This window comes from Mus pahari, chromosome 18 (genome assembly GCF_900095145.1).
Source record: "Mus pahari chromosome 18, PAHARI_EIJ_v1.1, whole genome shotgun sequence".
Taxonomy (NCBI): Eukaryota; Metazoa; Chordata; class Mammalia; order Rodentia; family Muridae; genus Mus; species Mus pahari.
In genome coordinates, this window is record NC_034607.1 from 11,705,192 (window position 1) to 11,717,248 (window position 12,057).

The window sequence follows — 12,057 nt, forward strand, 5'->3', positions numbered from 1 at the left end:
CTCTTCATAAGGGTAAACATTAGTAACCACACAACGGAGTCTATACTAGGCTGTTTTGAGATTTCCTTTACTAATATAATGAATTCAAAACTCCTCACTTTAGCCTCAGGCAGAATTTTTGGACAATGGCAAAATGCAGGCAAATTCTTTGCCAAAATATCACAAGAATAGTCTCTAGGCCACTAATATTCTTCTTCCAAAACCTCCTGAGCCAGGCCCTCTACAGTTCCAATCACTGTCAACCCCACGTTCTGCCATGCTCCTAGTAGATGGCCCATTAAGCTCCACTTAAAGCATTCACATGCTTTTCTAATCCAAAATCCAAGGATCCACATTCTTCCAAACAAAAGCATGCTCGGGCCTTTCACAGGTTCTGAATCACAGTTCTAACATCACAGTTCTAATATCACAGTTCCTGGTACCAACTTTTGTCTTAGGATTTCTATTGCTATGACCACATTGCATCATGACCACAGCAACTTTTATAAGAAAAACATTTAATTGGGACTGGCTTAAGGTCTAGTCTATTATTGTCATGGCAAGAAACAAGACAGTATGTAGACAGACACAGCCCCGGAGAAGGAGCTGAGAGTTCTACGTCTTGATCCGCAAGCAGCAGGAGACTGTGTGTCATGCTGGGCAAAGCCTGAGCACATGAGACCTCAAAGCCTGCCCCAACGGTGACCCACTTCCTCCAACAAGGTAACATCTTCTAATAGTCCTACTCCCTATGGGCCCATGGGGGTCAATTACTTTCCAACTACCACAGGTAGGCAGAAGGCCTGAGTAGCAGTCTAGTATGTGCCTGCCAAGGGGTTCTACCTCTGGGACATGAGTGAGAGAAGTTCCACTCTGACACTGAGAATCATGACACTCATAAAGGCTACAAATCAGCATCTTGTATGACAGCACCTCAGTACCCAAATGGATCTTTGGACTTTCACATAGTCTCTCAAGCAATGCCTGGGGTATGTGCTCGGGGAGGGACGCTATAGCAATACACAACACTAGGTAGAGAAAGAGGCAAAAGTGTCATCTGAGCTCTAGAAGTGGAGTGCCTAGACAATTATCCTGGCTCCGTGAAACTCAACAGCAGGAGTTAAACCGCAGGTAGATGTGAGTCATCTGTTCGTACGAATGTTCCCAATTTTTAAAGACCTCTCTTCCAGAGTAAAGAACAAATAGTTTTCCTAGTTCCTACCAGTGTTTGGTTCATTTAAAAAGACTGACTGACTGAATGCTCTCCTAGAGAGAATGTAATTGAATCCATAGGCTTTTGGTAAGTCACTAAAGGTCTATAGTTCCATAAAAGACAAAGTTTGGATACTGTAACCATACCCCACTGTTCAATAATCAGTTTATAAAGTCCCTTCCCTCTTATTCTAAGCCATTAATCTTAGTTCAAGAGGTTGTGTAAATTTACTCAGGGTTTCTTGCCAATGATGCCTTCATACTATATGTATTTTATATATTGTTTTAAAAATTGGTTGCTATATACCTTTAATCCTGGTTTTTTGAAAAGATCTGTAATGAATGTCTATAAAGGTCTTTATAGAATCGCTCAAGTCATGAACATTCAGTTTTCACAGTATGTACATTTTGTAAGTTGACAAATTAAGAAGGCTGATATATTTGTTTGGGTAGACTTTATTTACATACATTTTAATCATAAGCAAAGTCATTAGCTACAAGTTGAAACAATGTATTCCCTTTAACTTAAGGCACTGCAAACTTCCTTACAGCACACTCACTGTATTTACATGCTGTTTGAGAACTGACAATAAATACATATTTTATACCTAATCTTTGCCCTTCTTTTGTAATGTTATAAATTAAAAATGAAATGAACCACTCTTCACAAAAGGAATTAAAGCCAACAATCCTTCAAGCTTACCAGGCGGGCAGAGAAGGGTACATCCAAGATCAGTGCAAAGGCAGATCCTTGAATATCCCAAGGCTTTACCTGTGGGTTCTTAAAGGAAACCTGGGCAGCACTGCCAACGAGCCTTTGACATACCCTACTGAAGAGCACACATGATAGGTGGCTAACAGGAACACACCTGGTCCTCTACTTGAGAGTCAAGGTACTAAATTCAGAGCTGACTAGTGCAATTACCAACAAGTACACAGACAAACACGTTCCTGTTATCTTTGGGTACTACAAACACGTTCCTATTATCTTTGGGTACTATCACCAAGAGCGACATATTTCCAGAAGCCAAATCTTTTCTCCTGAACAGAAAGCAGAGCAGGTTTAGCTAATGCTTTACAACATACACACTAAACCTCCATGTCAAAGGCTATCTTTACTAAGAAGGTTTTCTCAGAGCAAAACTGCAGCCCAGCGCTTTAATTGTGATGATTTTTTTTTTCAAGGATACAAATGACTTAGCAGATAGTTCAATATGATAATATACTTGATTAAACAAATACTAATCTTGTCTCCTGAATAAGCACTTTATAAAATTTTACCTAGTTTTAGTATTCTGAGAACAGAATAAAATACAAAATAAATCCATGTACTGCAAGGACTAAGACACTGACAGAGCATCCCTTCCTATCCCATCCTTTGTAAAAGTCTGCTCTACAGGCGGACACCGAGTATAAGGTGCAGCTGGGGGAAGGGGACCACTGGGATCTGCAGCACTATGGGAGCTAAGCTATCTTCAACCCTGCTGGAGAAAGGTCCAAAGTGTCCACTCACATCTTCTCAAAGTAAATATGGCAGTTTATTTGTTACTTTCTTAAATGGAAATTGAAATAAGCAGGGATTTCTCTATTGTTTTACTGGATCAACCCTTCACCCTTTAGTATCTCTATTGCATGTAACAAAATAAATCAGAACATTTACAAACAAAATCAGTCCTATCCTGTTCTTAAAACATCCATTCTGTGACCAAAAGCAAGAGCATAGATCATGTATGCAGTACAGAAATGCCTCTCAAAGCCCCAATACAATGAGGCTCCAGACATCAAACTTGAAGGAAATTCACAGTGAGCCAGTACAGTGCAATAAAGCTAAGATGACTGACAAGTGTCGTCAGTCATCACGGATCATAGGTGTCTAACTGCACTGCATACTTACGGTAGATCCATCTCGCATCTCAAGAGCAGTCACCAAGTTTGCTTTACATTGTCACAATGCACAAGATCACACCAGTGCCACCAAGCAGTGGCCTGTTGCCCAATGGACATCACATGGGCTGTCCTCATAGCTCTGGTTCTGAGGATCCAGCTGTGCAGGGAATGAATGATGACAGTGCTTCCCAACAACTCTTTGGTTCTCGGGGTTACGATGAGTCAGGCGAGCAAGCGAGCAGTGTGGGGCTGGAGCTGCTCTGCCCTTAGCATGCAGCTTCTGCCAGGGCAGAAGACACTCAACTCCATTTCGCATGGCTGACCACACGACTGCACAGAAGGCACATTCAAGAGCCACAAAGGTCAATTCAAAAATCCTGACCTTGCAGCTTTATACTCAGGTCATATTTTTTTTCCTATAACATTTGAACACTTCCAATAAACATGAGAATTGAAAATTATAACAAAATATGATATTTTAATAGTGATATTAAGTTGTGAGTTGGTGAAAGTATACGCATAAAGTCTGCAAGAAGTAGCCTTTCCTTGAGCAGAGGCTTCCTCAACAGCTGTGTTCTGGCACGTGGCCCTTTCACGTGTCACATGACCTCTGCACATCCACTCAGACAAACACACTGGCACACACAAATCACCCAGAGACATTAAACACAAATAGAGAAGAATTTTTCTCTATGTCCTTTGAAAGTCCCTATAAACAAGTGTCCAAAAACGTAAGTAAGACAAACAAATGAACAAACAAAACCACAAGTTGTTACTCTGTAACCCAAGTTGGACTCCTCTCAAGGCTCTGCCTGGTCCTTCCTGCATGTGTGCACCACTGTGCCCAGCCCCAGACTCAGCTTCTGAGGTGTCAACAGCGGACGGGTCTTAACAAGCTCGGGCTCTATATAACATAGTCTTCCTTGGGTTTTGCTTGTTTTTTAGCAGCTTTATTTAAAACAGGTTCTTTGTATGCTACAGTTATGTTCTGTGGCTAATCAGTTTTAGTAACTATCACAGAATTTCCTATCTCAAGGGTTTTCTTGGGACACACGCTAACTAAAGACAAATATAAAAATATATGCAACTTTTTCTATAGGATACACAAAATGCACAAATTACATAAATAGTTTTGTGTCATTTACAAATACATAAACTTGTTAGAAATTAAATTCTGGTATATTTTCACTTAAAGATATATTTCATTGAAAGAAAAAGAAGAAGAAAGAAAGAAAGAAGGAAGGAAGGAGGACCCAGGGTTTTTTTTCTCAAAGGCTAGTCTTGCTAGGGAAATAGGTGGTTTGAACTGATTTACTAGCAATTCTAATACCATCAGGGTTATTTGCAACAGGCAACACACCAAAACAGCACACACACACACACACACACACACACACACACACACACCGCAGAGTAATTTTGCCATGTGTGCCTTGTCTTTTGAAATATACCTTTTTATGGCTGTAACACCACTCCTTGCATGGATCCTTAGTTTTGAAATTAATAAGACACGGTGAATTACTCAATTAAAGGATCATCGTCATCTTCCTGCAGCTGAAGACGGGAGAATGGACGGGATGCGGACGCTCTGCTCTGCATGAATATCATGAGGCCTGTTAGCATGGTTAATACCAAGAGGGCACTAACAACAATTCCGATGGCTTCTGGGAGATTAATGCACCACTGGTCCACCAACAAGCACTTGGTATGACTGAAGGTTCCATTATTGGGATGTGGTTTTAGTCCCAGGATGTGGCACATCATTGGATAAATATCTGCAGTGTTGATGGTGCTCTGCCTATAACCTTTCCTAAAGGCAGGTCCATGGGCAGCAAGAAACGGGTGCATACTAGGCAGGGAGTTATCATAGCCATGGTCGCCTACTGGAAGAAAAGACAAGATTGTTATTAAACAGTAGTGTTTTATTACAGAATATCTTGTTCACTATAAATACACTAGCTTCTTGTCAGCCTTGTCTCCATCCATTAAGATCCTGGCTGGCTGCACTAAACAGAAGCCAGACATGAAAAAAATCTGTTTCCTTTAGCTTAGGGCAGCCCGCATTTCACAGGCACACACCTCCTTTCCCAGGAACCACAGCTTCCAACTTCAACACTTCTCAACCTGAGGTCCTTACGTTTCAGCTCTAAGCCCCTTAATTCACCCTACTCATTCCCAGTGCTAGTAGCAAAAGCTCACCTATGGACAGCACTGGGGCTGAGGGTCCTGTACCACTGAGAGGGGAGAAGACAGACTGCTGAATGGGGGATGGAATTCCAGACTTAACTCTCTCAATTGTTCTAATAAGCAACACCAAGGCATAACACATCACTGACTTACTGCCAGCTAATCAACACCTCGAAAGTCACAAAGGTCGGATAAAAGAGGATTTTAGAGAAAGCATTTGTGTACTGAATGTAAAAGAAATGCAGAGAACTCTAGCTTGTAGCTCCAGTAAACATCTGGCTCAAAGAAAATAATGGCTAGCCATCCCCGATAGAAATCTTCAGTTTGGCTCTAACGACTTTGTCTGTGAATGTGGACCACATGCATTTTATGAATTTCCATTTTAGGGATATGGAAGTTTGATATAGTGCGCAGAAGACTGATATCACAAGCCTCCAATGATTCCACTGTAATTAAAATTCCAATTCAAGTAAGTATATATAAAAAAAAAAGGAATGGAGGGCAAAGTTCCACAAATAGTATTTGTATTTCCACACTGATGAATTGTGATGGTTTTGTCCTCTTCTTTATATTTTCCTAGTTTACAAAAATAAGTATTTAAAACAACATAAATATAAATAGTACCCAATCTACTTGCCCCCTACTTCCACATTCCCATGTAATAGTCAGTCCACACCTAAGTGTGGTCCTTCACCTGCGTTTGCAAGCCAGCTTTCATTACCACGCATACTTCAGCTAGCTTACAGCTCTCCATGCCAGTTCTCAGGCTAGAAAACCAGAGCTGGGCTGAGTAGCTCAAACAAAGAGCAGCTGGCCCCGGGAAGTCAGAAATAATTATTACCCAGCAATTTCAGGACGTTTGCTGAGCCTTGCAATAGACTTCGGGATCAGAATTCTTAAAGTAGTAACACTCAAAACAAAACAGAGATCCGTCACCGCCATCTGAGACAAGACGTGTAGCTCACCCTGCACATTCGATCACTGTTTGAGCAGTTGTGACGGACTTGCTAACTTAACCATTTGTTTGCTTTTAACTGTTGCCCGGTGCCCCACAGAACCAGAGCACGTAAGGAAGTGATTTCATCATCTAGGAAGGTCTGGGGTCACTCAGGCAATTTTTTTTTTTCCCCAAACACATACAAGGAGAAGGAAGTGGAAAGTGAAAGTGAGCTCTTCCTGGAGTCCCACAACCTCCCGATGGAAGAATGAGCTGTGGCCACAGTACATGGCCCTTCGAGGAAACCCAGGTGAGAGCTGCCCTGCCAAACTGAACTAATATAGTACGGTACGAACAGAACTCCATCAAAGCACTTGCCTTTCTGAACAAGGTGTGATGAAGCCCTTAGAGACTGCACAAATGCAGAGATAAACACTTACATTTGAATGAGGACTTGTTGAATGTGATTGTCCAGCCTTCCTCAGCAACCAAAATAATGGGCTGAATTCGATCGCTGTGCTGGTAGTAAAATCTGTTGGGGATAGCCTCTTTGAGATAAACACTCATGTGAGGGTTACAGTGTTTCAGCTTGTCATAAACCTCTGTTACATCTGTAAAAGGGAAAGGCCAATGGGAAAATGGTGGCTGACTCCGTAGCAAAGATACATCTGACTAGCATAAACAGAATTACATTCTGGATAATATTATCTAGTTAAATTGCTTTTAATCCTCAAAACAGATTGTAACCATGCAACAGTGTCACAGATGGGCACTTGGAATAAGCCACATATCCAACCAGTCTGTTCTGGTTGATTTAGAAAGGGGAGAGTTCTTACACTGAGGGTTTTTTTTTTTGTTTTGTTTTTTTGTTTTTTTGAGACAGGGTTTCTCTGTGTATCCCTGGCTGTCCTGGAACTCACTCTGTAGACCAGGCTGGCCTTGAACTTAGAAACCCACCTGCCTCTGCCTCCCAAGTGTTACACTGAGTTTCTTAAGTGAATATAAACTATGTATTACTACTGATAACTAATTCCATCACTGGAGGAAATGTCTATCTCACTAATATTAAACAGCTACTTACTTATTTTGGGAAGAATCGCAGCCACGGGGGTTAAGTCTATAACACTGTAGTTTGAATGGTCGATGCATGAATCCAAATCTATCAGTCTGCTCTCAGAACACTGAGCCATCCCATGATCGCTCGTAATGATCACATTAAGGCTGTCCCATAGTCCTAACACCTTGAGCTTCAGGACAATATCACCAATAAGGTCATCTACTTCTTTCAATACCCGACGCATGTTTTCTTTATCTTCAGGCCCATACCTGTGGCCGCTTACATCTGGTTCTTCCCAATAGAGCGTTGCAAAGGTGACTGGTGGGTTGGAACTGCTGAGCCACGCAGTAATGTTACTTAGTCTTTCCTTAAAGGACACTGAGCTGCTGTAGTTCATAAAATAGGAAGGTGTGATATTGTGAATGGGCACATCAGTGCCAGGCCACATAGCGGCAGCGCTTGATCTGTTCTCCTGAAGCTGATTGGTCACCCAAATAGGCTCTGCTCCATTCCACCAAAACGGATCCTTATCATTGGATTCAGAAAAATGTTTCTTTGTGACACCATCATACATGGAGTTGGCCACAATGCCATGGCTTTCCTCATATAAGCCTGTCACAATGCTGTAGTGGTTTGGAAATGTTTTGGTGATAAAAACATTTTTAACATGTTCCACCAAGACACCTTCTTTGATAAAGTTCTGGAGGTGAGGAAGGTCATAGCTCTTCAGGTAGTCGGCTCGAAAGCCGTCAAAGGATACCAGAAGTAACTGAGGTGCGGAGCCATAGGAAGAGTTACCTCTATAGCCAGTGACAAGTCCCCAAAACAAAAGAATTACTAATATCTTCATATTGAACATGTTGTACACAGCAGTTAGGGCCCCTAAAACAAAACAAAAAACCCCATAATGCATAAAGGAGCAACACTATTTAAGTTTCAGAAATTTACCCAGCAGAAGAGAATCAACATCTACAAACCCTTTACATGCTAACTCTACTGATGGCAACTTAGAACTTAGCTTCAAAGAGAACAATGAAGTTGAAACAGAAAAAAAAAAAAATAATTGCTTTTACTTTCCCAGTTCACTACCGACACCTGTTACTCGCATCATCAAGCTCTGGAGGGAAAATGGGACCTTCTGTGGTCTCCATAAACATCCCTGTTTGTCTATCTTCTCACCTAGAGCAGCAGAAATTACCCTAACCATGTACAAAAAAAATAGATGAAAACATAAAAAGGATTCTTTTGTTCAGGATACAAGCTCTCTTGGTTCACGTCAGCCCACATGAGTAGCTGGTGGGAAGTCTACCACATTGGCCCATCCCCAGTTTGTGCTATAGAGACAAGATGAATGCTAGCTGATGGAGTGTGTGTGTGTGTGGGGGGGGGTAACTCTGTGGGCAACGGTTCCAATTTTGACATGAAGGTGACTAACAGACAAAGCTCATAAGGACTTGGATGCCACAGTAACTTCAGAAGAAATTTCACAGTGACTAAAAGGAGTTTCATAAGTGTACCACCCTTCAGTGTCCACCTTATAGCTAAAGGCATGACTTTTTTTTTTCCCCCAATATCCCAGGTTCAGCATTATGCCTAATCGCACTTTCTAGAAACAGCACATTGATTACTGGAGTATTTGCAATTTTATAGCGGGCCTAAAATTTTTCAAAGACAGTTACCTCTAATGGTTAGGGAGATGAGAAGCCAATTCAATAAATTCTGCAAAGGCTGGGCCGCTACATGCAAAAGAATGACCATGCAACTCCAATCTCCTAACACACGGAAAAGTTAAATCAAGACTGACCACTGACCTACATAAAAGCTAAAGTTGTAAAGTTCTCAGAGGAAAATATAGCAGTTACTTTTCATCACCTTTGATTATGTCCAAAACTCAGACGTCCTGCCATGCACACAGATGAAATCACCAATGACTACCTCTTAGATGAAACTTTTGAGAAGGCCATTTCTATAGAGATAAGACAGCATGGATAGTCTTAGGGGTAGGCTTGTGAGAAAGTACCAATAAATGCCAGAGGGAAGGAAGTTTCTTTTGGGGGTGGTGAAAAGTACTTTCAGATTGACTGTGAGCTGTACACTTAGATGAGTGCACCTAACGGCGTCTTACATATCAAAGTATATTTTAAAAAGTGGAACTGTATCCTTAAATGTCCCACCACAAAAGAGCAAACATCTTTATCATTTCATCTTACCTCAAAAATGGTGTGAATTGCACATCTTATAATGCAGATTTGGGTGTTTTAACGTGAGAATGTCTTGCACTACTTCCTATAATTCAAAGTGATGCCACATAGCAAAACCTATGTCTACCCTTCTCCCACAAAACACAAATGAGAAAACCTTTCTTCCCCAAATCCTGAATAAAGAGGGATGTTTAAAAACAAAACAAAACACATGCTATTATGAATCCCAGAACTCTCAGCGCACTGCCCATTATGGAAAGCACTGCTTGTCTTTAAGCTCAGCAACGTGGACAGAGTAGAAAGTCTGCTAGAAGACAGGGTCCTTGGCCATCTGTTCTCTCCCAGCTTCCCGCTCCTTGTAGGTAAAATGGGAACGCGCAAAGGGTAGGAGGAGTAGATCCTCAATATTTGCTTCCCGCATCCATTTTAGTTATAAAGTTAGTTAGGCCTGTGCTATGACAGGCAGAACGCTGCTAACGGTAAATTCAGAAGACATTAGACTCTTTCTATCCGTGGTAGTGCTTTAGTCCACTGACTGGTAGGACTCAGAAAGTTTACTACCATCTTAATGTCATGCTTGTAACATGTATAGCAGCATTACAAGTTAACAAGCAGGACACCACTCTCCCCGCTTAACAGAACCATGCCTGTCAGGACAGCTTTCCTCAGCAGTGCAGAGATCCATGTTTATTTACCCCGACATGTTTCACGCTAACCCTGAGTCTTCAGCCATGAACCAATCGCCAAAAGGTCCTCAGACCATTTTCATGGAATGAGAAAGCCACAGATCCAGGAGTGAAATTATAAAATGTTGTCAGAAAATTCTGTAATTCTCACACCAACAAAACCCCAAAGGGAACTTAAAAGGCGGGCAGGGGAGGGGAAAGGGCAGATATATCTGGACTGGCAGTAACTGGAAATCTGATGGAGTCTCCAGTTTGGGAGTGGGGATGGGGGTGGGGAAACAGCCCTTGCCTGCTCTAGGTTGACTGTTTTTGCCTAAATGTCAATCAGCTCTCACTGAATCCTAGACCATCGAAAGCTTGGACTGGAAGAGGGGTAAGCCCCTGTTCAGCTTTAGCATTCCATCTGCTCTCTGAAGCAATGAAATTCAAATGTGGCTTTATAATAGCGTTATCCTTTATTGCCCGTGTGGCACAGGTAACAGGTGGTTTACCCATAGATTTTTATTAAGTGCTTAACCTAAGGGAAGAAACCCAACTCCTTGAAAGGTTTCTAAGTCTTAATGATTCTACGATTCTAAATAGTGCTCCGCTGTTCTGGGCCACACAAAGCATTTTCAACTCAGTTACCTCTTACTGCACATAAAATGCCCCCATAATGTATATCCAGCAAACTTTCTTCCCAGGCACACCCAGTAAAACTGCCTTTCAACTTAGTTGAGGGGTTAAGGCAGGGGAGAAGCACGAAGTTCCCCTAAAATTGAGACATCTCTGGAGGGAAACTGGAAGAAAGGGGGAAACCCACACGACCGCGCGTGCTTCTTTCTGCAGCTGGCTCCTCTGGAGTCCCACCAAAGGTTCACGGGATTTTTTTTTTTTTTCCAGTCACAAGCTGGACAGCCATCAAGGCTCAGGGCTGGCTCCGGCATGGGAAGGGTTGTTTGGGCAGCGCCTACCCCAGCATCCTGCATCTCCCTCAGTCTGCTCTCCCGATTTTAGGACAGGAACGCCAAATGACAGCACGAAAGCTGTCACGGACCCTGGAGCAGACAGGCAGCCGCGGCCCCGCCCGCCCGCACGCCTTGACCCTGACCCTGACCCCGGCCATGACCTCCGCCCCTCACCTAACGCCACAGTTGACATCCTCCTACCGCCGTACGCCCCTCCTCCCCGCCTCCCCGGTCACCCCACGCGCGTCTCCACTAGCGGAACCGACGCCGCGAGCCGGGGAAGGGAGTGGCATTTGCCTCCGGGACTCACCCGCCTCCACCGCCACTTGGGTCCGGCGCGCAGAGCTCGGCGCTAGCGGAACCGCGCGCTCCGGGCTACCAGCGGAGTCGGCGGCGGCCGCGGGCGGAGCGCGGCTCGGCGGTGCGCTTCCTGGGACGCCTGCGCAGTAGCGGACGCCCACCCCCCGCGGGTCCCCGCGGAGACCGGCGTCGCCCCGGGACGCTCCGGCGGCGGCTCCCAGTGCGCAGCTGCTGCCCGACGCTGCGGAGAGCGCCCCGGGCCGGCCGCCGAGTTTGAGACGCTGACCTGGATTGGATGCCCGAGCCCGCGGTGAATGGAACTCCCTGTCCCATTGGTTCGTTGAACTGTACCACTCGGAGTCAGGTGGAGCTGAGCCGGACCGAGGAGAGAAGGTTTGCCTTGCTCACCCTCTCACCCGCCATGCCCTTTTCTTATCACTCTGTCATGGGTCCCTTGTTTTAGGCAGAAGATGAGGAAGTCACCTGCACAAGGGCACTCTGAAACAACCAGTTCGCTTTTTTTCTGGTCACGTTTCTGCCTTTTAGAATTCTTTCTGTTTTAAAAATCAACCTCTGCTCATCTCATGTGCACATTCCTTCTATTTAGAATAAGGTGTTTGTCTGTTTCTACAGTCCCAAACAAAAGTCTGGTAAAATCCTCAAA

General features: G+C 43.6%; 1 protein-coding gene across 2 annotated transcripts; it reads right to left on the reverse strand.

The window, feature by feature from the left end:
- Positions 1-1,629: 1,629 nt before the first annotated feature.
- Enpp4 (ectonucleotide pyrophosphatase/phosphodiesterase 4) lies at positions 1,630-11,610 on the reverse strand. Of its 2 annotated transcripts, none has more exons than XM_029531537.1 (4): positions 11,404-11,610; positions 7,284-8,141; positions 6,643-6,813; positions 1,630-4,958 (listed from the first exon to the last, which is right to left on the reverse strand). In XM_029531537.1, the coding sequence occupies exons 2-4, from the start codon at positions 8,116-8,118 to the stop codon at positions 4,597-4,599; spliced, it is 1,368 nt and encodes a 455-aa protein (XP_029387397.1). In that variant the 5' UTR covers positions 8,119-8,141; positions 11,404-11,610; the 3' UTR covers positions 1,630-4,596. The 2 variants fall into 2 exon arrangements, with proteins under 2 accessions (XP_029387397.1, XP_021073982.1); XM_021218323.2 differs by having other exon boundaries at positions 1,630-4,961; positions 11,404-11,607.
- Positions 11,611-12,057: the final 447 nt, after the last annotated feature.